The 27,118-nt window shown below is 33.1% G+C and overlaps 4 protein-coding genes across 5 annotated transcripts; 2 read left to right on the top strand and 2 right to left on the bottom strand.

Annotated features, from left to right (window-relative positions):
- The first annotated feature begins 809 nt into the window (after positions 1 to 809).
- Positions 810 to 3,294, top strand: LOC131601128 (protein NRT1/ PTR FAMILY 5.10-like). Its single transcript, XM_058872878.1, has 4 exons — positions 810 to 1,124; positions 1,319 to 1,536; positions 1,632 to 2,179; positions 2,287 to 3,294. The coding sequence occupies exons 1-4, from the start codon at positions 998 to 1,000 to the stop codon at positions 3,107 to 3,109; spliced, it is 1,716 nt and encodes a 571-aa protein (XP_058728861.1). The 5' UTR covers positions 810 to 997; the 3' UTR covers positions 3,110 to 3,294.
- Positions 3,295 to 8,597: 5,303 nt separating this feature from the next.
- On the top strand, positions 8,598 to 12,387 carry LOC131601127 (uncharacterized). Its single transcript, XM_058872876.1, has 10 exons — positions 8,598 to 8,866; positions 9,318 to 9,402; positions 10,415 to 10,489; positions 10,588 to 10,624; positions 10,952 to 11,035; positions 11,147 to 11,207; positions 11,309 to 11,415; positions 11,491 to 11,556; positions 11,777 to 11,918; positions 12,132 to 12,387. The coding sequence occupies exons 1-9, from the start codon at positions 8,782 to 8,784 to the stop codon at positions 11,870 to 11,872; spliced, it is 696 nt and encodes a 231-aa protein (XP_058728859.1). The 5' UTR covers positions 8,598 to 8,781; the 3' UTR covers positions 11,873 to 11,918; positions 12,132 to 12,387.
- Positions 12,388 to 13,560: 1,173 nt separating this feature from the next.
- Positions 13,561 to 15,995, bottom strand: LOC131601126 (deSI-like protein At4g17486). Its single transcript, XM_058872875.1, has 3 exons — positions 15,533 to 15,995; positions 14,857 to 15,144; positions 13,561 to 13,929 (listed from the first exon to the last, which is right to left on the bottom strand). Exons 1-3 carry the CDS (start codon positions 15,978 to 15,980, stop codon positions 13,658 to 13,660), a joined length of 1,008 nt encoding a protein of 335 aa, XP_058728858.1. The 5' UTR covers positions 15,981 to 15,995; the 3' UTR covers positions 13,561 to 13,657.
- Positions 15,996 to 22,919: 6,924 nt separating this feature from the next.
- Positions 22,920 to 26,791, bottom strand: LOC131606111 (uncharacterized). Of its 2 annotated transcripts, XR_009284733.1 has the most exons (4): positions 25,864 to 26,791; positions 25,059 to 25,125; positions 24,834 to 24,899; positions 22,920 to 24,704 (listed from the first exon to the last, which is right to left on the bottom strand). XR_009284733.1 is itself a non-coding variant. In XM_058878392.1 (3 exons), exons 1-3 carry the CDS (start codon positions 26,598 to 26,600, stop codon positions 24,653 to 24,655), a joined length of 855 nt encoding a protein of 284 aa, XP_058734375.1. In that variant the 5' UTR covers positions 26,601 to 26,785; the 3' UTR covers positions 22,921 to 24,652. The 2 variants fall into 2 exon arrangements, 1 of the variants encoding a protein (XP_058734375.1); XM_058878392.1 differs by lacking the exon at positions 25,059 to 25,125 and having other exon boundaries at positions 22,921 to 24,704; positions 25,864 to 26,785.
- Positions 26,792 to 27,118: the final 327 nt, after the last annotated feature.

Below are 27,118 nucleotides of genomic sequence, written 5' to 3'. Positions count from 1 at the left end.
TTTAGATCAATAAAAGATTATTTCCCGTATACGAATATTATTTATGTTTAAGTATCATTTACAAAAATATTTGGATCAATAGTAAAATTTCGTATATAAAAATATTTAGATAAATAATAGATTTCTTTCCCGTATACCTTTTTGAATTAAATTTTTTTGGATCATAAATACCATTTTCCATATAGAAAAATATTTATATCAATTATAGATTTTTTCCCCGTAGACAAATATTATTTATGTTTAGGTAACATTTACAAAAATATCTATTTCAATAGTAAATTTTTGTATATAAAAGTATTTAGATCAATAATAGATTTTTTTTCCGTATACCATTTTTGAATAAAAAAATTTAGATCATAAATATCACTTTTTGTATATGAAAATATTTAGATCAATAATAAATTTTTCTCGTATTTAAATATTATTTATGTTTAGGTATTATTTACAAAAATATATGGATCAATAGTAAATTTTCGTATATAAAAATATTTAAATCAATAATAGACTTTTTTTCCGAATACCATTTTTGGATCATAAATATCTTTTTTTCTTATAAAAAATAAATGGAGTATAGAGGGATTAGGGTAGAAAACTAAAAAGGTGAAGAGAGAGAAAGAATGGTTAAAGTAAGTTATAATATAGTTGAATAAAATATTAAGATTATAATGGAGAATTGTGTAGATAGACAAAAAAACCAACAATTTTAATAGGTGTAAAAAAAGTAAGGATGGGTAGTTTTGTAAAAACCAGAACCACTAATTTTCTTATATCTAGATATAGTACAAGTTATTATTACTTGAAAGAAAACACCTGTGTCCAGGAAAAGAATTCAATACTAGTACACAACGCAACTTATGAAAGAGAAAGAGAAAGTGAAAGAGAGAAATTAATTAAGTCATGTTTGTGGCTCAGAAGTAATCAGATCAGATACACAATCACAAACAACTTATCTTTAGCTGTGAAGAACAAGAGGAAGAAGTGAATCAGCCTTGGCTTGATGGAGAATTCTAACCAGGTTTTGTTAGAAGCTGAAACCACTCTTGTTGATGGTGCCGTTGACTACAGTGGAAAACCAGCTATTAGATCCAAATCTGGTTATTGGAAATCTGCTTGGTTCATCATAGGTACTTACTTTCCTAACAACATGCAAATTCATATTATATAGTACTATTGAAGTAAATACACCGAAAACACGACACTGGTACTGACATATCGGTTTTGGAAACATCAGACACAACTTTTTCCAGAGATGTCGGTGCCTGGTGTCAAAGATCCAAATTCTAACACACTTTTGAGTTTGTAAATGTTATGTTTATAGGTGTTGAAGTAACAGAAAGAGTGTCATATTATGGAGTTCAAGGGAACTTGATATCATATCTAACAGGACCACTCAAACAGACAACTGCAGTAGCTGCAAAGAATGTAAATGTTTGGTCTGGAACAGCTTCTCTTCTTCCTCTCTTAGGTGCTTTCGTTGCCGACTCTTTCCTCGGACGCTACCGCACAATATTTATTGCTTCATTCATCTATATCTTGGTTAGTTCAATTGTTTACTCTTTCTATTTATTTATCTATTGCTGCTAAGAAAAACTAGAAGAAGTGAATGATCATTGGGTTAATATGAATTTCAGGGACTTGGTTTGTTAACATTATCAGCTATGATTCCTTCCCTCACCGAATCGAAATGCCAAGTTGATAGTGAATTCATATTATGCTCCAAACATTCACAAGTGATCTTGTTTTTCATCTCACTCTATCTAGTTGCTATTGGACAAGGTGGACATAAGCCTTGTGTTCAAGCTTTTGGCGCTGATCAATTCGACGAACAACATCCTAAAGAGCATAGAGCCAGAAGCTCATTCTTTAATTGGTGGTATTTTACTATGGTTGCAGGTGCCACGGTCGCAATTCCGATCTTGACGTATATACAAGATAACTATAGCTGGGTTATTGGATTTGGTATCCCTTGTATTGTAATGACTTTCGGTTTGCTTGTTTTCTTGCTTGGAACAATGACTTATAGGTATAGCATTAAGGAAAATGAGACTAGCCCTTTTCTTAGAATTGGTCGCGTATTCGTTGCTGCTGCAAGAAATTGGCAAACTACCTTACCAAGCACGACGATTAGTGAAGACGAATGTGATGGAATGCTTCGTTGTCAAACCTCTAAACAATTCAAGTAAGAATAACAATTTTGATTCTAATTAATGCTCGTTTTTCAATTGTAACAAAATCTCTAAAAGATTGTAACTATTTTGAGTTAACTTGTATTTTCTATATTGGTAGCTTCCTCAACAAGGCATTGCTAACACCAAAGGGATCCAAAGAAGGTAACACTTGTAGCCTTGTTGAGGTGGAAGAAGCAAAGGCAATACTAAGGTTGGTTCCGATTTGGGCTGCATCTTTGGTTTATGGTATAATCTTTGCTCAAGTTTCTACATTCTTCACCAAACAAGGGAGTTCTATGGAAAGAACAATATCTCCCGGTTTCCTCATACCGCCCGCTTCACTTCAATCAATAAACGGTGTTGCCATTATTCTCTTCAGCCCTATCTACGATCGCATGTTTGTGCCAATAGCACGAGCTATCACCGGAAAACCCTCAGGCATCACAATGCTTCAAAGGATCGGAACTGGAATTTTTATATCCATATTCACAATGATAATCGCCGTCTTTGTTGAAACTAAAAGACTAAAAACAGCACAAGAGTATGGTCTTGTTGAAGATCCTAATGCAACTGTTCCAATGAGTATATGGTGGTTGGTTCCTCAATACTTTCTATTTGGTGTTTCTGAGGTTTTTACTATTGTTGGTCTTCAAGAATTTTTCTATGATCAAGTTCCAAATGAACTAAGGAGCATGGGACTAGCACTATATTTGAGTATAGTTGGAGTTGGAAGTTTTCTAAGTGGCTTTCTCATTTCTATGATTGAAAATTTGAGTGGCAAAGATGGTCATGAAAGTTGGTTTTGTGACAATATCAATAAGGCACATTTTGATTACTTTTATTGGCTTCTTGCTGGATTAAGTGTGGGAGGGTTTGTTTTGTTTGTTTACTTTGCAAAATCTTACACTTATAATCACAAAGGTACCATCCAACATGCATAACCATTGTTTATTTTTTCTAGTATTTCATATTTGTAAACAAGTGAGGTTTGTTTGTTATGCATGAATGATGGTACAGAAATGCCTGATAACATAGATTAAGGTTTAATTGTAAAACTTGATAAAAAAAATGATAATATTGTATATATATTAGCATAATACCAGCTAAAACATTGGATTGTATGGCATACTAATACTCTATATATATTTGGTGATGCTTAGGATTTTTTTTTAAAGAAAAACATTCACTAAGATGATAAACTAAAAATATTTGTATATTTAAATAAATGAGTTTGACATTTATATTCTTAATGTAAAAAGGTTTATATTGTTAGCATTATAACTAATTATATGTCAATTTTAAAAGTAATTATGATTAAACACAAATATTTCTACTTGTTTATTGATTATGATAAATAAACCATGTTTAAAAAACTATTTAATTGATAGTGTATGAGTTAAATTATCAATAGGTGAATTCTTATTTACCCAACTCAAAAAGTTGGGTAAGGTTACCTTTAGTGTAAATTGCATTGAAAACATCAAACAATTATTCTATATAATAAATAATTAAACACATAAAAATTAAATGGTGTCGAAAGGTACACTACCCATCTTTTTGTGATGGGCCCCATATAAATATATCAAGATATGTTTTTCTTTATGTATTTAATGGAAAAAAGAGAAAGCATTATTAAAAAAAAGAGTGTTTACTGAAGTAAGGTAGGGTGTTATGAAAAATGCATTACTTTTTCTTTGGGCTCGAGGTGAAAAACTATAAAGTTCATTACATTTTTTCACAATTGGATCTTCCAACCGAAGAAAGGGGTGACATTGATCGTGAGTTTGATATCCAGCAACAAATTATTGTATTTTTAAAATGGCGTGTATAATGACAGTGACGAATGAGAGGAAATTCCTCACTTTTACCCTCGGTTGGAATGAGAACTGAGGTGAAAAACTACAAAGGGCCAACTTTTACCCTCGGTTGATTTTGCAAGACTCTATCTCTTTACTTAAGCATGAGCAATGATAAAAACAAAATTTGAGTGTCATAAGTTCAGTTTTCTTCTTAAAACATGTCTAAATAGTGTAAGGTGAGAGTAAAAATATATTAAGAGAGAATGTGTTAAGCTATAATCCATTAGTATTAATGAAGTAAATATATGTTCATGATGTGTAGTGTAGTGCCAAGAAATGTCATAGTGATCTTTAAGTGTATTTCTACAACATCAAAGCATGTATTATAGGACAAGGGAACAAATCTCTAAGTCACACTTATTATTCTAAAATACGTCTTTTGATATTTTGAAATCCTTTATAGTTGTAGTTCCTTATCTCCAAGTAAACTAATCGAGTGAATATCTCTATCTTACTATTTTCAACTCTTTTATTATGAAATGCACTTGTTGTTGGATCTCTCAAAAAAACAAAATATTATTTTTTTCTAAGTTGTTCACTCAAAAAAACATATTTGTAAACAATATATCACGTGATAAAAGAAGGCACTAAACAACACATCACTTAACATAAAAACAATTTAATATTAACTTCACATTGATCAACAACAAAAGGTTTACCTCATAATGAACTGAGTACAAACTACAAGCATAGTTCTCAAAGGATACATTCTCAAACAAATATTGAAAAAGAAATATAAACCTAAGAGTAACTTGAAGACTTCTCGAGATGGATAATCAGCAAGAGATGACTCCAGTCGCGCCAGGACTCGATAGATGGTACATGAAATGGTGAGAAGAAGAAACTCTGTTTGCTCTCCACTATCCGCACAATATTATCTTCTGTATTTTTCTCTTGAAATGTTGTACTCCTTTTAAATCTGCATCAAGGTTTATTTATAAGCACTCATTAGGGTTCCTTGTTATGTCTTAGATCATGGGCCAAGAATGAGGAAATTAAATTAAGCCCATTCAAGAATCAGCGCCAACGCATCATTTCTTCTGCTTAGCAAACAAGGAATCGGGTACCAGGGAATACTTGTGGGGGACAAGGTGTCTTGTGACAGGCTGCTACAGTAGGGTGCAGGTGGAGTTGTACTATCCATACAGAGTGCGCATATTTGTGTTTGTACTACTGTACCTTCTTCTGTCTTTAGCGCCTCTTGGTCTTATCCACTTGATTCAAAGGAATCATCTTCAATGAAAAGCAAAAATTACCTCTAATGCATCCGTCCTTCCACATTTGCCTATGGAACCCAACTGACTCTCCATTTTTCTCCCTTGGTTAAGTTCAGTTTTTTGCTTCAGTTTGCACTTCCAGATGTTGTCCACTATAATCGTGCCTCAGTCGGCAAAACTAACCTTAAGTCAAACAACAAACATATCAAAACACAAAAGAGAGAACATATTGTGCTCCGAGAAAACTACTATAAAAACAACTAAAATGAACTAAACCAACAACTAAAAAGTAAATTAACTAACAATAAAGAAAGATTAAGGTATGTAATAACTCAAAAAATATGGGTTATCAATTATTAAAGTGAAGTAACCTATAATTAATATAGTGACAAAGGAATATACTTATCATCTTCTCAACAACTATGTGTGTAGCCTCTATTATGAAGTCTTCTCATGGAGTGATGATGGAAATAAGGTGTGATTAAGGTTTAATGAAGTATCTCTCAATTGTTGTTCTAGTGTCTTTTCTTTAATAATTGTCTCTTATTGTGCAAGATGATTTTGAATTATTTGATGTTCTTGTGGTTTCAAACATCGACTCGAGTAAGGAGTGAATTATGGATTCAGGGTGTTCTTGGCACATGACTTCAAACAAAGATGTATTTAAGAAATTATGTGATGCAAGGAAACAACAAAGTCTGCAAGATTGCATATATTGGATATGTGAGATTCAAGCTCCATTATAATTCAATAAGGTTATTGATTGGAGTCAGATTTGTTCCTGATCTTAAACCCTAAGCAAAGATGTATTTGAGGAATTATGTGATCAAGACGGTGGATCACTGCTGATAGGAAACAACAAAACATGTAAGATTGCAGATATTGGATTTGTGAGATTCAAGCTCCATGATGAGTTAATAAGGTTATTGACCGGTGTCATGTTTGTACATGGTCATAAGAGAAATTTGATTTCTCTTGGTGAACTCGACAAGAAAAGATATGATTTCAAAGGAGAGAAAGATATCTTGAAATTCAAGAAGGGGTCGAAGGAAGTAATGAGAGCATGAATAAACAAGACTTGTATACTCTTGAGGTTGAGGTTGTAAGTGGATTAGCAAATTTGCCTCCACTAAACCTGCGTCAAAGAAAGATCTATGACACATGAGATTGGTTCATGTTAGTGAAAGAGGTATTTTCAAACTAGGGAAATAATCTATTACTAAGGGCTCTAATGTCGGAGAACGTTGATCGAGGGTAACGAAACCGTGTTGAGAAGGAGAAACTCCAAAAATATAAGGAGGGTTACTCCAAAAGTTAGAGATTGTTAAATACCTTGCAAAAAGACAAAGAATCTTGGGAGAAGAAGTTGGCAGCCGTAGAGGCCAAGGCTAAAGAAGTCCTCGCCAATTATAAGTGTTTGAGAACATCTATCGAAGAAGCCATTTGTTTCAAAAAGGAGTTTGAGGCAAGGTGTCAGACCCCATGGATGAAGCTCCTTGTTTGGAGGATACCATCACAAAGGATATAGCCGGTGATAAGGATTATTAGATTATTTTTTGTTGTTTTCTTTGGCCCATAGTGGCCTTTATTGTATTTCTTCCCTTGCAGAGGCTTTTTGTAAACAGTGAGATAACGACGCCTTTTGGACGTCTTTTATGTTAACTGCCTTATCGACTTTTTTCTTTTGGTGTGGCCATTTCTGTATGATTGTGTTGAGCTTTATTTGGGGATATCAGTTAATATTACCCCCAATGCAACACGAATATCTACAATGTTACTTAACCTAATGTACTATTCTGACTCCAGCTATACTATCAAACTTGTCACATAGTTTATTAATATTTGACATCACTATGCCACGATTCTTCACAACATTAAAGAATTTCTCTTTAAGAAATGTCGAATTTAAATATTTCATACTCTTAGGAAGAAAAATATTTGTGCTAACTATCTAATAAATCAAAGATTGGACCGTTCCAACACATCTTGAGGCCTGATGCGAAACTTTAAGTTAAATATTTTAATATAATAAAAATATTTTAGATAAATATATTTTAATTTTAGGTTTTTTAAAATGTAAAATCATTAAATTATTCTAATCAATTTTATTTAATATTTTATTTCCATTGATAATAAAACCAATACATCTAAACATTTTTCTTATCTTTTAAAAAAATCATAATCGAAAAAATATTATAATATTTCTTTTTAACAAAAACTTAATTCCAGTATTATTTTTACGTAGGAGAACTTAAAAGTTTATTATTTATAAGTATGACTTTTCACAAAATTGTCTTTGAGAGCATGCAAAGCGGATTATCGCACCGGGTTTAAATTTTTTACAATTAATTTGTGGTTAAAAAAGGCCTAAAAAATATTGATTATAGTTAAACAATAACAAAATAGAACTTCTTTATTTTTCTTTCGTAGTTAAACTATGGTAAATCTACACATAATCTTCAAAAATTTAAAACAATATTAATTTCTAAATTAACTAATTACACAATACATATTTTTGTTATTATTACAACTTTTTAATAATTTTTATTATTTAATTAAATTATTAAATAATTTAAAATGTTAATTAATTAAAACTTTAGATATAAAAAATGGGAAAAAGCTATGCCCCAAGGGCATATGATAATGAAATATTTATAGAAATATTTTCTTGAAATGCGTTCATTCAATGTATCGAAACTTTAAATATGACTTTATTTCATTTAATTATATTTAAGTTTTCCTAATTATAGTACCCTTAACATGTGCCCTTAAGGCACATGTTAGCATGACCCATAAAAAATTGAGTCCGGTAGCCTTAGTGAGGCCACTAAGGCCGACCCTAATCAAAGACTTTATTTTTTAAATATTCTCTTAATTTTTTTTTCATCTATACGTAAAAAAAATAAAAAAAAAATATCGGATTTTGCATACCAAAAATAATAACTTTAAATTATTTAAAAAACACGAAAAAGTAGATATTATTGATATCGGATTTTTCATATAAAAAATAATAAATTTAAATTATTTAAAAAACACAAAAAAGTAGATATTATTGATATGGGATTTTGCATACCAAAAATAATAACTTTAAATTATTTAAAAAACACGAAAAAGCAAATATTATTGATATCGGATTTTGCATATCAACTATTTTGTACTCTTAGAGAAAGATGAATATTTAATAAATCATAATACTTCAATTTTTAGTAAAACTTTATTTTCTAAATAAATTTTTTTCTTTTCTTTTCCCATTTATATAAAAATAAAATAAAACAATAAAAAAAAAGTAGATATTTATTGATGTCGGATTTTGCATACCAAAGTGAATCGTAACAAAGAAGTAAGAATGCAAAGTATTTGAAACTCGTCTGATATCGTCATCATCATATATCATATATATGATAAAGCCACACTACGCGCTCCACGTCATCATCCTCAACCTCTTTCCCCTACAATATACACAACACACCAAAACTCTCTCTCTCCGATTTGAATCTCGCTGACTCTCATTCTTCCTCTCTGGATTTCTTATTGAAGATGCGACGCGCTGCATCCAAGAAAACGGGTCAATCCAATTCCAACCCCTCCGTCAATTCCTCCGCCACGGATCTATTCCGCTCCGGTATTCTTTCACCTTCAATTTCGTTTTCCAAACCTTAATTATGTATGTGAATTCAGCTTCAATTTCGTTGATTTATACTCTACCATGCTTGTTTCTCATATTTGTTTTTCGATAATTCAAATTGAGGAGGTTAAGCTCAGATTAAGGGGTTAGGTTATGTATTCTCATGATGGTTATGTTAAAGTTGATATTTTGAAGGTCAACCCTTCTCGTTGATGTGGTTAATTTTTGATATAGTTCTGTAGGGTTTTTGATTCATATGTTTGGAATGTCGATAATCGAGTTGCTTATATATGTATTTTGAACCATGTGTGTTGTTTATAATTAATTACATGTGTGTTCTTGACTCTTTTCTGTCTTGATAACTTGATATCATGTTGATGCTGATCCTGTTGGTTAAACATGATTGATTGGGGTGGTATGTTCTAATTGTATGGGCATGATTTTTCAGCTTCGAGTAAAGCTAACTCAAAGGAGCTGGAGCGAATTGATAGTCTATTTTATTCGTATGCCAATGGATCTAGTGGAGTGATTGAGTAAGTATGCTTCAAGTTATGAAAATCTAAATCTTATTACGTTGATCGAATATTATTATATGCGATTGATGTTTTCTCAATTCGGATTTCAAATATTGGACATTGATATATGTGGATTAATTTTAATAGCATTCAATTAGTGGTTACTGGTTACTTTCTGCTGTAAATGAACTGTTATAGCTTACCGAATTCCTTACCACAACACTCGTAGCATGAACTGAATTTTCCCCTCACTTCCCACAGTTTGATCCTACACTTTATTTGTGCCCCACACGTAAACAAGTGTTGTCGTGATCAGTATTGTGAATCACAGATTGCAGATAATAGCGGTTATTTTGACACTATAACGGTTATTTGACAACATTTGTACTACATAGCGCATTGCAGAGCAAGAGTGGGTTGTTCAAATTCTGCTACGTAATAGCGTTGTAGCGCCACTATAGCTGCTATTTGACAACACTGGTTGTGATCAAACAATGTCATTAGGTTTTATTGACAGACAGGCGCATGTGTTCCAGTGACAGACAACTACCTTCACGTGGCTTCTCTAAAATGGGTATCATCATGTTGGTGATGTTGTCAATGAACACTCATCTAGATGCTGTGATGTCAATCAAAAGCTGCCTCATGCAAAGGAAACATGGTGGTGGACGTTTGAACTCTACAGCATAGGGGATGATGGTGCTTTTGCTCCTCTATCTGGCAATGCCCGACCCTCATCTTTTTTGCTGCTTAATATTCATCATTTTCCTGCCCATGCCACATATAACAGTTTCTTGAATTAAATGAGGACATATTAAACCTATTTTGATATAAGTTTTGTTTTGCAACTTCTTATCGAGGGAATTGCATGCTGTGTTTATAAGTGAAGATTTTTTTTCTAGATTATTACTGTGTTTATAATCCTAGATACTTGGTGGATGAGTGAAGTTTTTTTTTTATACAGTCACATTATGTACCAGTGTTTGCATTTTTAACGTAGGTTCACTATATTTTTATGATTTTGTTACAGCCCAGAAGGAATTGAAGCACTTTGTGCTGATATGGAGGTGGATCATACTGATTTGAGGATTTTGATGCTTGCGTGGTAAGCTACAGTTCTTTTCTTAATTGTCCTTTAATGCCATATTCTTATATCTTTATCTTAAGTTTATGTTTGGAGTTAATGAAGACTAAACATGACAGGAAAATGAAATCTGAGGAGCAGGGATATTTTACCTTGGTATGTATACTATTATCATGTCCATTGTTCTTAACATTTCACTCAGAATTATTTTAATTTTTGAATTTTGGACCCTAAGTACAGTTTCATAGGTCCTTTACTTACTGTTCTCTAACCATAGCGTGTAACATATCAAACTGAACTTAATTTATATCCTTTTATTAATAATATTATTAATAATATTTTATACATTAAAGACACCAATATTTGGAAATACCCGGGTCTTGGTTATGTTTGATACAACAAAATCATGTAGTTTTGGTACCTTGTTTGTTTCCCCATCCTTATACTGAATAACTTTTAATGTAACACCTATATATTATGTAGGATGAGTGGAGGAGAGGCTTAAAAGCATTAAGGGCTGATACAGTAAGTAAATTGAAAAAGGCACTTCCAGACCTAGAAAAGGAGGTATGATTATTTGAGTGATACTCTTGTAGATGGATTTTGTTATTTTTAAGAAAATATTTTATTATTTGCTAACTTTTTATTTTATTTTTAAATTTGACATCTAATGTGAAGGTCAGGAGGCAGTCAAATTTTTCAGATTTCTATTCTTATGCTTTTCAATATTGTCTAACAGGTGAGCTTTGATGTGATTTTGGATAAATTGATTTTAACAATTACCTTTTCTTTTTGCTCATTCGCCATATGTCCTATATCTAACTTTTCCAATTTTACCAGAGGAGAAACAAAAAAGCATTGATATAGAGAGCATATGTGAATTACTTACTCTTGTTTTGGGTTCAACGTTTCCAGTTCAAGTCAACTTATTTGTGGAATATTTGAAGGTGAATAATGCGTGTATCATGTTATTGTTTTTGTTCTTACTTATGATTCTTACATGTTTTTATTCTCTATGGTAGAATCAAAATGATTACAAGGTCGTAAACATGGACCAGTGGATGGGTTTTTTCCGGTTTTGCAACGAGGTAGCTTCTTTTTCTGCTACTTATAGATTACTTTCATGAAAATAATTATCAAGAGGGTGGTATTGCTTAACCCTCTGTCACCCACACTAATCATATCTTTAAATGTTTAGTTAATCTGTTGCTACCTGTTGGCGCACTAGACTCATATGGCCCACATAAGATGACACACACATTTGTTATATTCTTAACCTCTTTCTTTGGATTTATAATCTTTTCACAGATAAGTTTTCCGTCGCTCAATGACTATGATCCCGAACTTGCATGGCCCTTAATCCTGGATAATTTCGTTGAGTGGTTGCGAGAAAGGCATACATAATCTGATATCTTTCAGCCATCTGATTCTCTGTACCATGCAATTCCTGGTATGCAAATTCATTAACTCTTTTAACCATTGAGTTTAATAGAGAAATATTGTCAAATACAAAATAATTTTGCACCGACATCTAATAAGATCACGACATTGTAATGTAAGCTTCATTGAATTTAATGTAAACTAGTTTATTTATTATTGTTGCGATTTTTCGGCTCTCTATTCTGTTTCTAACTTTAACTTGTATAAATTGGTTTATTGACAGTAATCCCTTGAACAAGAGAAGCTGTTGGATTACCAAATCAGATGGGTGCTTTGTGGCTACTTTATTGTACTCAACAAACTATACTGTACTTCTGTTGGCCCAGTTTCTTAATGGGAATTCTAAATATAAACTATTGTTACTTCTATTTAAAAAAAACATTTCATCTTATAGTTGCAGTTGAGGTTAGATACAAACTTGTACTCTGTAATCATTACCAATGCCAACATCATATATTTTATTCACATCATTCACCTAAGAGCTTTAATGCTGTTATGCCTCTAGTAGTTTCAGAAGTTAATGTAAGGAAGGAAAATTGATACTAGTCTTATGTATTTTCTTAAACATCAATTATTTTCTTGATCCATGCTATGGAGTTTTTAGTTTACAAAGTAAAAAAAGAATGCCAACATTGTATTAGTCCAAACGAAATTGAACTCAGATCCTCTATAAGGAAAAACGTGGGTCTGGGTAAGTCTCTGAAATCTGCATTAATATTTGTGATTACGTTTAATTTATTTATTTTTTAAATTATTATCAGAGTTGGCGTCATGTTTCGTCCAACATGGTATGTGGTGAATGCTTTGCAAAAATTACATGTGACTATAAAAGCTAAAAAGAAACATCAAACAGAGTAACATGGATTTTTACTTGTTTCATTAGTGACAGACATTATTGTGAGTCAAAAGTAGTAGTTCTATAACATGTAGCTTTGTTGACTGAAATAGAGGTGAAGTTGGAAAAAGTGCATGGTCCAAATAGCTAAAGTTATTACCCTTAAAAGAAAACGAACTATAAGGACACAGACAGAAAATGACAGCACCAATTTTCTTTATTCTATGGTTTTTCCCTCTCAGTGTCACTCACGTTGCTTTTGGAAATAATAATAATGGCAATGTAATATTTTATTATGTATGCATCTAAAGCATGTGTGTAACAGAGCTGCACAGAGGATGAAACATAGTGATTGTCAATAAATGTTAACCATTTATGACTTCGACAGATGAACAAAACCATAATGTCATTTGCAAACCATCTCATTTAGGCCATTTTCGAGCTCTTTCTAAAACGAATTTAGTACTATTGCATTTTCAGAATTGAGTTCGAATCCAAAATTTGTTATAGTTAAACCGAAAGAGATTCTTTACCATCTTCTTTACCATCTTATTTAACAATTATGTTTTTTTTTTTAATTCAATAGATCGATTTCGGCAGTTGAGCGCAGATGATATTTAATTCATAAAAAATATCATATATTTTTAAATAATCTAACTTCTTCCATTCTTTTATGCTAGAGAATCTCTTTTTCTCTTTTTGATGTGTAACTCTATCAACTTTTTCAATTCTTTTTCCTATAAAAATAAAAAAGCAGCATGTATGAGTCCATGATTCCTGCCTGATTTTTAGATATAAAGTCACTGGCCTCATTGGATTTAAAAAATGATAATAACAAATTTCAATTAAAAATTCAATCTACAAAAGCAACTTTTGCAAAGTTGATAAAAAATTAGAAATAAAAAATTGAAACATCAAGAAGAAGAGGAAGCAACAATTAAAGGTGAAGGTGGAGGAAGAGGTCGTCTTGTTCGACTTCTTCCTCTTCTTAAACCAGAGCTAGTAGAAGGTGCTGGTGAAGGTGAAGCTGAAGGTGTTGAATTTGAAACAGTAACTTTGTTTGATTCACTTGTTAATGCTTGTTTAATTTGTTTCTCTTCTTCACATTGTTTGTCTTCTATTCTATGATGGTGTCTCACTTTTGTTGAATTCAATGTTACTGGTATAACACAATTGCATATAGAACCTGCAACAAATAAAAAAATATTTGTTATTACTAATAAAAGTGTCTAGCACGTTGTTTGATTAATATTATTCTCATTACTTTTATTTAATTCTTTGAATTTAAAATTTTAATTAAAATAATTCTTTTTATTAATTGAAAAGTTTGTTGATTTATAAATGTTAATAGCTAAATTACTCTTAACACTAATAATAATAATAATAACATAAATTGCACAATTTCATTCTTCTGTTTTTAAATTAGTATTTACTTTTATATTGAATATTAGTATGAGTTTAATAGATAAGACACAATTTAATTCAGTCATATTTTATTATGCTGGTTTTGTTAAGATATTCAATATAGATAAATACTGAAATACATATAAAACCTAAACCTACTTCCATTTTCACCCTATAATATTTAAAATGCATTTTTTTATTTACAAAAACTATTTATTCTTATTCTGTTTTCGAGGAAAAAAATGATTATTTCTTGACTACTTGACTTTTCCCAACTAAAATATCGCCATCATTCCATAATTATAGCAAATAAAAATACCAATAAATTGACCAAAATCAATAAAACGGCTCCATATTTCAATTTTTTTAAACACTGAAAATAAAAAACATACTAAAATAATTAAACTTTAAAAAGAATTCTCAAATCCACAAAAAAAAAAAGACTTAATCCCAAAGAAGAAAAAGTGTGAACTTAAGAATTTTGATATTCTAGAATTCAATCTAAAAATTTGCTTTTCAAATATAAACTATTTTAAAAAGTGAATCATATGATAGTAAATGGAGGAGTAACAATCAATTAGTCACTTTCACCTAACCAATTATTTGTTTCTTAGAGTGTAATGTAAACCACTAGATCAATATCCAAACCAAGAAAAAGAAAAAGCATTGAAAGCAACTACTATAGCAATAGTAAAAGATAAACACTCACCAATTCTAGCAAGACGATTAACCCAACTAGGTATAGAATTTCCAGTGAGCTTAAGACAAGCATCATTGCAAAAATGGTTACAATTTTTTGTAATCAAATTGTAAGCATTTCCTTTGTATTCACCACCAAGTTTTTCCATCACTTCCCTCACTTCACCAAACTCTTTATCTGTTTTTCCAATCAATATTGTCTTCCTAAATCTAAACCCTTCACACTTTCTTGGATCTCCTTCAAATATTCCTGTTGATTCTTGCTCATGTGCCCCAAATGCATACTCCACACCATGAACTGAATAATAAAATAACATACTTCATCGTTATTCTCATCTAAAGTAACAATTTATTTAGATTCGTTGAATAAATGATGTATTATTTCAGTGAGAATCACGCGGATTTTCTCTGTCTTATCATCTATTTTAACAATTTATTTTTATTTTTAGATTCATTGAATAATTGATGTATTACTTTTCTTTGTCTTATCATCTATTATAACAAATCATTTTTTAGATTCATTGAATAATTGATGTATTACTTAGTAAAGATTCACGAAAATTTTCTCTTAGATTGTAGATCTGAAGTGGGCTTGGAGACATTAGTAAGAATTAAGGTTGTTTTTATTTTGTTTTAGGACAAATTAAAAATAAAAGTTTGATTTTTTTAAGGAGAAAATAACGAACCTTGAACGCCGGAATGGTAAACTCCGAGACCAAGCCAGTAAGCGTAACCGTTGAATGTTGTCAGATCGTACACGTTAAGATACACCGGCACCGATCCCGAAACGGTGCCGTTTAGTGAAGCTTTTCCACAAAGTAACATTCTGCGGCGTCGTTGTTTTGCTTCTACTTCTATTTCTCCATTATGGCCGGAGCAGTTTTTTTTTTTGGATGTGGTTGGTTTTTTCTTCAATTTTTCTTCAAAGTTGTTCACTTTTCTCAAATGGGTATCTGAATTTGGAATAACAAGAAGAAGAGAATGGGAATTGGAGTGAGTGGGACTTACCGGCGGCGAGTATTCCGGTGGGTAATGTTGATAGTTTGGATTTGGAGCATGGTTTTGTGTGTAACTGTATTTATAAATTGAAGAATTATTGATTTGTTCTGAAATTACGGTTTTGCCGTTTAACATGAGCTGGTATCGGATGTAGTGTACGGTATGATCTATTTTTATTTGTTATTTTGAAATTTTAAAATGAAAAGTAAAAGTTTGTTTTTTTTTTATTTTTAAAATTAAACAGTAACGTTTGCTAATAATTATAGGTTATGGGTGTGGGCACCCGGTTTGTATATCATAGAATATAACCACTTAAATTACATCATTAATACATTATTTATAATTTATAAATATTCACTATCATAGTTATAATCCGACTATGAATTGATTAATACATTATTTGTAATTTTAAAGTCTTGATTAATACATTATTTGTAATTTTAAAGTCATACATAGGATGTAGGCGGGGCGGAGGCGGGGGATACATTCTCATCACAATTCCCGCCCTCGAATTTATTCCCATCCCCACTTCGGGTCCCCGCTACGGGGGAATTTTCTCCCCCATCCCCGTCCCCGCGGATCCCCGTCGGTTCCCACGGATCCCCGCAGTTCATACGGAGATCCATAAACATGATTTTTTATTTATTATTTTAAATCAAATTAATAGTAAAAGCTTCAAAAACTAACCCCAAAAAATTTAGAAATTATTCCTTTATGATAAATATATTGTTTTAACGATATTTAATGGGAAAAGCTAACATGTGCCCCAAGGGCACAAGTTAATGAGATATTTATAGAAACATTTTATTGGAACGCGTGCATTCAATGTATCGAAACTTTAAATTTGACTTTATTGCATTTTACTTTCTCTAATTATAGTATCCTTAACATGTGCCCTTAGGGCACATGTTAGCATGTCCCATATTTAATTTATAATATTGAGTGTCATGACCACCAAAATTTCAAAAAAAAAATTTAAAATAATCATTAGATCCCACTCCTTTACAAACAATACATATATATTTTTAATTTTTGTATAAGATTAATCATATGAAATGAAAAGTAAACTTATATAATAATTTAAAATTAAACATAAATTCAGGACATAATGCTATTTTAGGCGGGGCAGGGATTCCACGGGGCGGGGGATATTTACGCCACCCCCGTCCCCGAGGTGTTTTCGGGAAGACTTTGTTCCCCATCCCCGTCCCCATGGGAAAAAATTCCCCGTCTTTGGGGCCTCAAATGGGGAATCCCCACGGGGATCCCCGCTGACGGAGGCAAGTTGACATCCCTAGTCATACATCAAATCTCAACGTGTAATAAGAATGAATGAATTGATTATTATTTTTCTTAAAAAATAGACAGTATTTTTTTTTAAATTTTATATAGTTGTTTGATTCATTTTTATTATGGTTGAGATTTGATGTAGTTTTTAAACTTACACTTGATGGCAACGGGTTCTAACTCTTTTTGAAAATGTTTACAAAAACCTTAAGAGCACTAGAATTGGACTCTAAGAGTCAAATATAGTTTTTATTTGACGGTTATTCAACGCACGCCATATGTTAATTACACACCTTATATAATCTTTAAAAGTAGACTATAATTTTAGGTTTTAAAATTCTTACGCACTAAAAACACAAATAATATTTGAAGATTGAAAATAATTCTTAAAGGAAGACTTTAAAACATATCGAAGATTAAAATTCAGATGCGTCGATAACATGTACATTGGAATTAGAAGCACACAACTTTCAAACCAATTCGGATTCCAAAGTCTGAATTTAATTTAAAGATTGAAATCCATACACTTTTGTTTAAATAACCCACATATTTCCCTCTTCCTTCACATTTCTATTTATGCACTAAAGCAAAAATAGAGAATACGAAAAAAGGCTACTCATAAGCGATTGCAATAGAAATGTTTGTTGTGGTTATCTTGAATGGCCTTGTATTGTGTTTTTTTAGCATTATAACTCATAAGGTTAGCACACTCTATTATATGTTTGTTGGTTCTGGTTCGCACGTAGTCCGAATTGTACATCTGAACCCTTAATTCGAGAATGGAATATGATTTTCCTGCTATCTAATTTTTTGGTTTGACATCTAGTTTCTATTTCATATTATGACATCTTTCTAATGTGCTTGTTTGAATGCAGAAAAAATGTTTGGCAACCAAGAAATATTGAGACATGGCGGAGTGTCCCAACATGCTTACGTTTGCAAGGAGAAAGTTAGACCCCCACGACCTACTGTCGGAGAGAGTTCGTTTGCTAGTGAAAGATCATCACATGTTCACGGGTCTGTGACATCGTCTTCCCAATTTCATGTTTCCGCTATTACCCCAAAAGCACCTTCTGCCTTAGAAGCCACTACTTCCTCAAAGGGCTTTCTAGGAGGCCCCTTAGACCTTTAATTGCTTCCTCTGTATCCAGAACACGCGGCTAAACACACATGAGACAAAGAGATAGTATACATTTTTTAATTACTCTTTTAAACATTTGTATTATAATATTTTAACTATCTAACGATGTATTTATTTTTTGAAGTAGCGTGATACATTAAAGTGTATCAGTCATGGTAGGAAGGTTGCAAAGCTGGCGTAGCCTAATGAACCTTGGTTCCAGGATGTCATGCACCTATTTGTGTTGTAGGATTTATGCAGGACTGATTATAATTATATTAACCATGGCTTATTGTATGATTTTGTGGAGGGATGGCACATATAGATGTTGTCATTTCATCTTCCGATAGGTGAGATATGTAACACCCTGGATTTCCGCTTACCCCGCAGGGCTTCCGGCCTACCAAGCATGTCACCAGCTTAATCAATAATCCCCCCTAGGTCCGCTTATCGGCTGCCCAGGAAATATTGTTTTTGCCTTCCGCAGGAATCGAACCATGTACCTAGGGGTTAAGTACATATTCATAGCAATTCCTGCTACCACTTGAGCTAGTAGCTCAATTGGTAGTGGGAATGGATTGAACATGTACTTGAACCCCAGGGTACAGGGTTCGATTCCCACGGAAGGCAAAAACTTTACTAGAGAGGGGAGTAAAGAAGATCGTGAGGTAATAGTGCCGGGAACGCCGAAGGCTCGGGCTGTTACATAAAAAGGCGCCTTTTAATGTAACACCCTGGATTTCCGCTTACCCCGCAGGGCTTCCGGCCTACCAAGCATGTCACCAGCTTAATCAATAATCCCCCCTAGGTCCGCTTATCGGCTGCCCAGGAAATATTGTTTTTGCCTCCCGCAGGAATCGAACCATGTACCTAGGGGTTAAGTACATATTCATAGCAATTCCTGCTACCAATTGACCATATGGTCAATTGGTAGCAGGAATTGCTATGAATATGTACTTAACCCCTAGGTACATGGTTCGATTCCTGCGGGAGGCAAAAACAATATTTCCTGGGCAGCCGATAAGCGGACCTAGGGGGGATTATTGATTAAGCTGGTGACATGCTTGGTAGGCCGGAAGCCCTGCGGGGTAAGCGGAAATCCAGGGTGTTACAAGATACCCATCACACTTGATGATGTTTTATGCCTTATTTAGCTTCCCATCCAGGGAAAATTATTAAACTAGTTCAAGACTACCAGACCTGAGGCACTGGACATGATGATGATTTATTTAGGAGATGACTTGGGAAAAGCTCAATAGGAGTTAGATGACACCAGAGGATGTCATATGATAGGTTTTCATTCTTAATTGATTTGTATGAGCACCTTCTAGATGCATATGTGGAGGCTGATGGTGATGATGCATGGGTTGTATACCATAAAGCGCGTGCATTAAGGTCATACCTCTTAGTTTTGGTCGAAACGTCTATTTTTGTGGACAAAAGTTTGACATATGTGGATGTTTTCTACCTCGTGCATTTCATTGACTTGGAGAGGATCCACAAGTATAACCGAAAGGTTTCTTGTTTGATACACGTCTACTCCAAAGAATTAATTAGAAACAATTGTCTATTTACGGAAATATTTGTGTACCTTTACTAATATTAATGTCATTTCTTCATTGTTTTGTCACTAATATTTCATCTGAATCATTTTTGAGCATGGATACATGCATCAATATTCTCTATGTCTCGCTGATTGGGTATATGTGGATGACTATTATGAGTCTTGCAACATGCACGCCCAATCATCCCATTTAGAGGGAAATAGGCGACTATGTTGTTCCTAATTGCTCTTGACCACTATGAGACACAAACTTTGGAGTTGATGGCATTGTACTTCGGATTGTTGGCATGTGGGTCTTCATATATACCCTTATCTACCCGAGCAAGTTCTACACCAGTTTAGATATATTTTAGGTATGCCTAGAGACCCACCGTTGCTGCTCCCTCCATTGTCATTCGAAGAGATGTTGATGAGATATTTATAACATACTTTGGCCATCTGATGTTAGAGGATGTACGTTGTGTGCCAACTTCTCTACTATGGAGTATGATATAGGACTACATCCAATAGTTTTATAGATTGTCACATCCTTACATGACACCATATGCAGAGGGAGATCCCTTAAGGCCAACTTATCAAGAGATCTTAGAGTAGGAGCAGACAAGGGACTACAAATAGGGCCGAGTTTTATTGGAGGGAAAACTTAAAATGGCCCATCTACAAACCGTCTTAGTAGAGGTACACCATGTGTTTCAGTACCAGAAGCAGAGGAGGGGCATGTACATCTGGTACACTGAGTAGCGAGATTTTATTTTGTATTTTTAAATATTTGTATTATAGTATACTTGAATTGATTATGACATGGTGGCATTTTGGCATATATTATATATATATATATATATATTCAGTAGTTGTTCTATTTTAATCTTATTATTGAATGACAAATGTGTATGGTTTATTGTGAGATTGATTTACAAATGACTTATAATTCCAATTTATTAAAAAACATGTCAAATTCCATCTATCTTATTGTCAAAGGGTGAAAAACATTGTCAAAGGGTAAATTCGGATATTGAGATCGAGACCTATGATGCAAAGATAGGAATGGAGAAAAAATTTGTGACGAAAATTGGGTGCCTCAGCCATGAAGTAATTTTGTTGAAGAATGAACGCGTTATGAGATTGGAATCTAGAGTATATAAATGACATTTTAGAATTTCTATAAGGTGTGCGATCACTATATGGGGTTTACTGAACAACACCCTTACAACACCCTTTAGATTGAATATCATTTTCGGCCTTAATATTCAATTCTCTCTTAGTGAACCCAATTCCATCATACTCAAAACTATATAGGTTTTCCTAATGTTCTCAATTAGATGCCCATTATGCGTTGTATTAGTATCACCTTCCTCTTTAACCTTTTAGTTTATTTTTTTAACTATTGTATTGCACTCCGTCTGAATCTGAACTCTTTTCAAATCCATGATTCTCGCAACCATAAGCACATTGTTTATTACATGTGCCTAAGAAATAAAACAAAAGGGAAGTTTTAACATCTATGTGTCCTGCCTAGAGATGGCTAATGGGCATGCCCGACCCGTTTAGCACCGACCAGTAAAAGTCTGCAAAAAATGGTACGAGACAAGGCATACATACTTGAGCGTGCGTACCTAAAACCTTGACCCACTCCGTACTAAAAGTGATGTAGGGGCAAGACGGTCTTATGGGCGCGACATCTTTTAAGTCTAAAAATATAAAATATTTATGTCAATTCCCGTGTCCATAAAAACCAACAAATAAAGAGAGCATACACATTAGAAGGTGAGGGCCTAAACCTTTGACCTGACCCTTACTAAAATACGGGAAAAACATACATGTACAACGGACCGAACCACCTTTATTCTAATATATATATATATATATATATATATATATATATATATATATATATATATATATATATATAGAACTGTATACCAACGGAATCAGATCCGAATTTTAAGTATTTTAGTGAAATTGGGAAGATAGAAGACAAATCGTATATAAAAACTTTGTTGTATTGTTGAAATTACGTGCTTACAAAAGAAAGAAATTCCCTTTATATAGGGATACAAAGGCTTACTATTTAAGCCGGTTACAATAAACAAAGATGAATTATTAATGCCGGGTACACATTGGGCCCCATCGACAATTCACAAAAACACAAACTTTCTTACAAAAAGTAGAAAATATTCTCTCCTTATTTCAAGATAAATAAGGTTCTTGCATGTGCCTTCTTCCAAGATAAGATTCTTTCTTATCTTTGCTTTTGTTTTTTGCATTGTTTTTGAGATAAGATTCCCATCTTTTGAAATTATTGCATTATTGCTTTTGAAGTGGTTGACAAGATAAGATCCTCTCTTGTCTTTTTCTCTTTTTCTTGAGATTCTAAGATTCTTTATTGTCTCTTTGCTTTGTCCTTTGCTTTCTGAGCCATGAATTGGATCATTGCATCCCAATAATCTTCAGCAGTGGGGTCATCCGTTTGGGCTTCTCCTGCTAAACAATCAAAATTGTTGGAATCAATTGATCCCATAGAAGAGCTAGTCTTCATTGACAAATTCTCATCTTTTGATGCTTTAGTTGAAAAAGTGGAGAAGAATTGGTTCTTAATATAATCCAAAGTTCTAACCATAATTTCTTCTTCTGATTCATTAGGATATTTTCTCTGAAAGAAGTTCTTTAAATTTTCCATAGACATTTATTGAGAGCTTTGCTCTTTGACTTTATTATTTTGGTCTTCAGCTATAGCTGCTTGAATTAGAATAATTTTATTCTGGATTTCGTCAGAATTCATCTTGTTCCACCATTTATAGAAGAAATTTCTTTCTAAAATGGGTTATTATATTATTATTATTATATTTGGAAGGCCCTTTGTTTCCAGAGGCTCCACTAGTTGTTATTGTTATTATGTTATTGATATATGGATTATGTTTAGTGGAGTTTTGATCATAAAGTAAAGATAAGTGAGAATCATAATTAGTTTTGAGGAAAATATGAGTGGGGTCTAAGCTATATTCATATGAATATGATAATGTGTTTATTTAGTTAATTAATTAGTAGTTAACATTTTTTTTTTTTTGGATAAAAGAATTAAGTTAGAATTGTGACAGTGTTAAATTTCATATTTAATGTATTCACTTTTTGGAATCTACCCTTCAACCCAAAGTCAAGTGAAGTGAAGAAAGAATGAAAAGACTAAAGACTTTGACCTTAGATTAAGAGAATAGATAGTTAGGTTAGGTATCATTTTTAAACTTTTGGGTTGTAGCTGTTGTTGATGAAATTAATCATTCATATCATGATAAGACTTTAACCTTACCCTCACGTGGGTATGGTGGTAAATAATGAGACAGAATAATTCTAGTATGTGGTTGAGATTGGTTACATCGATTTTTAAATCAAAATGAAATATTCTACCAATTTTGGGACAAAAGAAGTTTTCATATCCTATTTGGATATTCATATTCATTTAGTTTGAGTTAATTAGGTCGTAAATTCACCTAGAAAAATATCTGCCCAACTCACCAAAATTGAAACATACTCCCTCCGTCCCAAAATGAGTGACCCAGCCCACCATTTCACACATATTGAGAAAAGTAGTTAAAAGTAAGAGAGAGAATAATATTTTTACTTTAATACCCTTATTATGTATTGGAAATGATGAAACTTTTATTAATTAGAGGGTAAATTTGAAAAAAGTGTATTAGAAATTGAAATGGGTCATTCATTTTGGGACACCATTTTATTCCAAATGGGTCACTCATTGTGGGACGGAGGGAATACTGTATTTGTGTGGAATCTAGTGGTGAGTATTTGCGTCTTGAGAGTAAGTTTTTCTTAAAATTTTAGGTGTTCAAAATGTTTTTAAAAAAAAGCTATTTGAAAATTGTTTATACGAAATAGGCATGGCAATAAAACCCAGACCAACGGGTACCCACCCGAACCCGCCCCGAAGTTGACGGGGAAAACCCGCTTTGACTGGGTTTGTGTTCGGGTTTGGGTTTTCCACGATTAGAAAACATAGGGATGGGTCGGGTAATGGGGACACTAGTACCCACCCCGAACCCGCCCCGTTTATTTCAATATGTACATTATTATTTATATTTCATAATTTATATTATTAAATATGTGGCTAATGTTTTAATAATTTGATTTGTATTTATTATTTTAAATATTTGAAATATATGTATGAGATTTTTTTATTTTGTTATTTATAATGTAATTTGGTTTTTGAAAAAGTAAATATTTTTATTAAAAAAATTGATTTTACGAAATACATGGTGGCGGGGCGGGGATACCCGAACCCAACCCGAACCTGTTAAGGACGGGTTTGGGTTTTAATTCCCCATCCCCGTTTGGGTTTGGGGCGGGTAACGGGGATTGATTGGAGATTCGGGTTTGGGTTTGGGGGAGGTAAAAACTGTCCCCGCCCCGCCCTGTTGCCATGCCTAATACGAAAGTTGAGTTCTTTGGTGATCAACGATGAAATATCTACAAGTTCAACGCTCAAACACCTAAATTAGTGTTTGAGAGAGAAGTGAAGTTAATGCAAGTGTGAATGAGATATACATTAATAAATTAGTGTCATCAAAATATTTCTTTTATCAAATGACTAATCTATAAAATTTATCATTTTAAAATTTAATATCACAAAAATGCTAAATATATTAAAAATTAAAATTAATGAATGTAACTAACTACATGTGTTCGACACCGACAAATCGTGCATTTCATACTTTAGCAGAGTACTTTCAAAATAGTAAGAAAACAATAAAAAAATTCTTTTCCATGAATGCATTCCACAGAAAACTGAATCTGTAAGCATCCTACAGCAACTAATGTCTCTAGACTCTATAGTTGAAGCTCCTCTGGAGAACAAGCTTGATCAAAGATAGATCTTCCTCTACAACAAAAGAGAGGAACTCTATGAGACAATGAATAACTTTTGGTTTCTCATGTATTGTAGAAGAATCACCATCTTTGATTATGAATGTGCAATGAAACAAAACAACATAGAGGAGAAAATACTAACATTTCAATTATAGGTGAATGATGTATCCTTGGAGGACAAGGTTCGGCAAAGCTAGATCTTCTTCCTCTACAATATAAAAGAGCAAAACTCATCAATTTCAGCAAGAGGTAAATCAAGAAACAAGTATTCTTTAACCACCTAAAGATATGATATCTTCTATTCAATAGAAAAAGACTAGAAAAATCGATGAGAATCACATAAAGTACATAAACTAAATGAGCTCACTTTCGTTAAAACCGAAATGCAGAACTTTTGTATTCTCTTAGTTTTGGCAATGGTTGCAGACAAGCTCCTAACAAGATGGAGTAATCATGGTTATCAAGGTGATATTCTAATCTTGAACCAGAATATGTACTTTTCAAATTGTGAATCCAATCTTAATATTGTGAGTCCAGTCTTAATATGATTCATAAGATACATTACCAATAAAAATGACATTTTAAGTAGAGGTGGCAAACGGGCATGCATGTCCCGTAGGTCCACCCCCCCCCCCCCCCCCGAAAACGGGGTGGGCGGAGCAGACATTGTTGAGGGCGCATGTCTAAGAAGTTACCCTGCATAAAAATAAGGGTGGGGTCGGGCATGCCCGCGGACATTGCATCTTTAAAGCCTAAAAATTGCATAAGTCTATGTTAATGTCTGCGCCCGCCAAAGACTGCGGGGCAGACCAAGGTTCAAGATGAGATTCACTAAAATGAATTAGGATCTATCATAGTAAATCAAGATTCAAGACGAGATTCATATTCAAAATATACACACTAGAGATTTGTATCGATTGGATTCAGTTTTGTATCTAATCGAGATTCATATCGATTGGATTCAGTTTTGTATCAAATCGAGATTCGACTCACATGTATGATAACCATGGGAGAAATAGTAAAAGACAGAAATAAAAACTCAGAAATGCAACTCCAAAACATAAACACCACACATTCTACAACAAACAACATCTATAGATTAGACACCAAAAATTACCAAACTCATGAAACATATTGATTTGAAATATCAGCTTAACTATAACAGAAGGTACCTTGGAGCAAAAGCTTCCCCAAACCATCCTGGATACTGAATAATTTTTGGTTTATCACCGAGCTTAGAATCAACACCATCTTTGATTACGAATGTGCATCGAAACATAACAACCTCTTCAATAAATTTACAGTTTTTACAAAGATAAAAAACCGAAACCTCCTTAATATAGAAACTACCAGAGAGATTAACCTTACGAAGTTTAGGAAGTGCTAAAGAAAGAGAATCTATACCAAAATCACCAATATCAATAAACTGATGAAAACTAAGATCAAGTTCCTCAAGCAAAGGTAAACAATCAGCAATAACAATTAGGTCAGATTTAAAGATAGAACCAACATGAGAACAAATCAACGAGGTTAAAGTTTTGATCTTTCTACCCAAAATTCGCAACCCATTTGCGGGAATTGTGGGACGGTTAGAGATATTGATGTATTTGAGAGGTAATTGGAGAGCGGCGATTTGGTAGAGAATCGCATCGAGGTTACCGCGGAAGCGGGTGAGGTCGATGGAGGTGAGATTGGAGAAGCGGCGGAGGAGACTGGGAAGGAAAGGGACGGTTTGGTTTGAGATTGTGAAATGGAGTTTTCGACGGCCGGTTAAGGAGAGTAGCTGTTTGGAGACGGCGGAGAGAGAGTGTACGGTTAGGAAACGGTTGTTTCCGTCGTCATCGCCGTCGTTGAGGAGTGTGAAGATATATTCCCAGCAATCTTTTGGTAAAATAATTTCTGGTGTCATTGTTTAATTATTATTGTTTTTTTTCTGTTAGTGGCTAACTTAAGACTTAATGTGATTCTGTTGATATGTGATGCATAAGGGCAATCATGCAACACACGGATCAGAGTCTCCTTAGTGTTTGTACACCAGTTGCAATCAACAAGTAATATTAGGTTCCTTTTGTTACATCTAAAGTTTGTCAAAAGTCTCTCATGTGCCAAAAGTCAAGTGAAAGTTTGGATCCGATACGAGCCTTTCCACTTCCAAATGATATTGTAATCGATACTAGTATTTGTCACAATAGAAGAAGCATCAAGATAATTATAAGCATTGCTAACATAAAATAACTGTCACTAGTATAAATAGCGCAAGTAACGTCAGTTGCGAAAATGCATTCAACCTCGACTACCCAGACGGAGTAATGAAGGGCAACATGAAAAACTATCATTCAACAACTCGATGTTTATAAAACCAAGGTTGTCAGAATCAAATTTTTACCTTGATTCGTTTTGTCTAAGTAAAATCGAAACATAAAATCG

This window comes from Vicia villosa, linkage group LG5, assembly GCF_029867415.1.
Source record: "Vicia villosa cultivar HV-30 ecotype Madison, WI linkage group LG5, Vvil1.0, whole genome shotgun sequence".
Lineage (NCBI taxonomy): Eukaryota > Viridiplantae > Streptophyta > Magnoliopsida > Fabales > Fabaceae > Vicia > Vicia villosa.
This window is presented reverse-complemented; position numbering and strand designations above follow the sequence as displayed.

Coding starts and splice junctions, on each gene's coding strand:
- LOC131601128 (XM_058872878.1), top strand. CDS start 998: ATGGAGAATTCTAACCAGGTTTTGTTAGAAGCTGAAACCACTCTTGTT. Junction 1,125..1,318: donor ATCTGCTTGGTTCATCATAG/GTACTTACTTTC, acceptor TTATGTTTATAG/GTGTTGAAGTAACAGAAAGA. Junction 1,537..1,631: donor CTTCATTCATCTATATCTTG/GTTAGTTCAATT, acceptor TATGAATTTCAG/GGACTTGGTTTGTTAACATT.
- LOC131601127 (XM_058872876.1), top strand. CDS start 8,782: ATGCGACGCGCTGCATCCAAGAAAACGGGTCAATCCAATTCCAACCCC. Junction 10,490..10,587: donor AGGATTTTGATGCTTGCGTG/GTAAGCTACAGT, acceptor TAAACATGACAG/GAAAATGAAATCTGAGGAGC. Junction 11,208..11,308: donor TTTTCAATATTGTCTAACAG/GTGAGCTTTGAT, acceptor CAATTTTACCAG/AGGAGAAACAAAAAAGCATT.
- LOC131601126 (XM_058872875.1), bottom strand. CDS start 15,980: ATGTTAAACGGCAAAACCGTAATTTCAGAACAAATCAATAATTCTTCA. Junction 15,145..15,532: donor TTACCATTCCGGCGTTCAAG/GTTCGTTATTTT, acceptor TTTATTATTCAG/TTCATGGTGTGGAGTATGCA. Junction 13,930..14,856: donor TAATCGTCTTGCTAGAATTG/GTGAGTGTTTAT, acceptor TATTTGTTGCAG/GTTCTATATGCAATTGTGTT.
- LOC131606111 (XM_058878392.1), bottom strand. CDS start 26,600: ATGACACCAGAAATTATTTTACCAAAAGATTGCTGGGAATATATCTTC. Junction 24,900..25,863: donor GGGGAAGCTTTTGCTCCAAG/GTACCTTCTGTT, acceptor TTTATATTGTAG/AGGAAGAAGATCTAGCTTTG. Junction 24,705..24,833: donor CATTCACCTATAATTGAAAT/GTTAGTATTTTC, acceptor CTTTTGTTGTAG/AGGAAGATCTATCTTTGATC.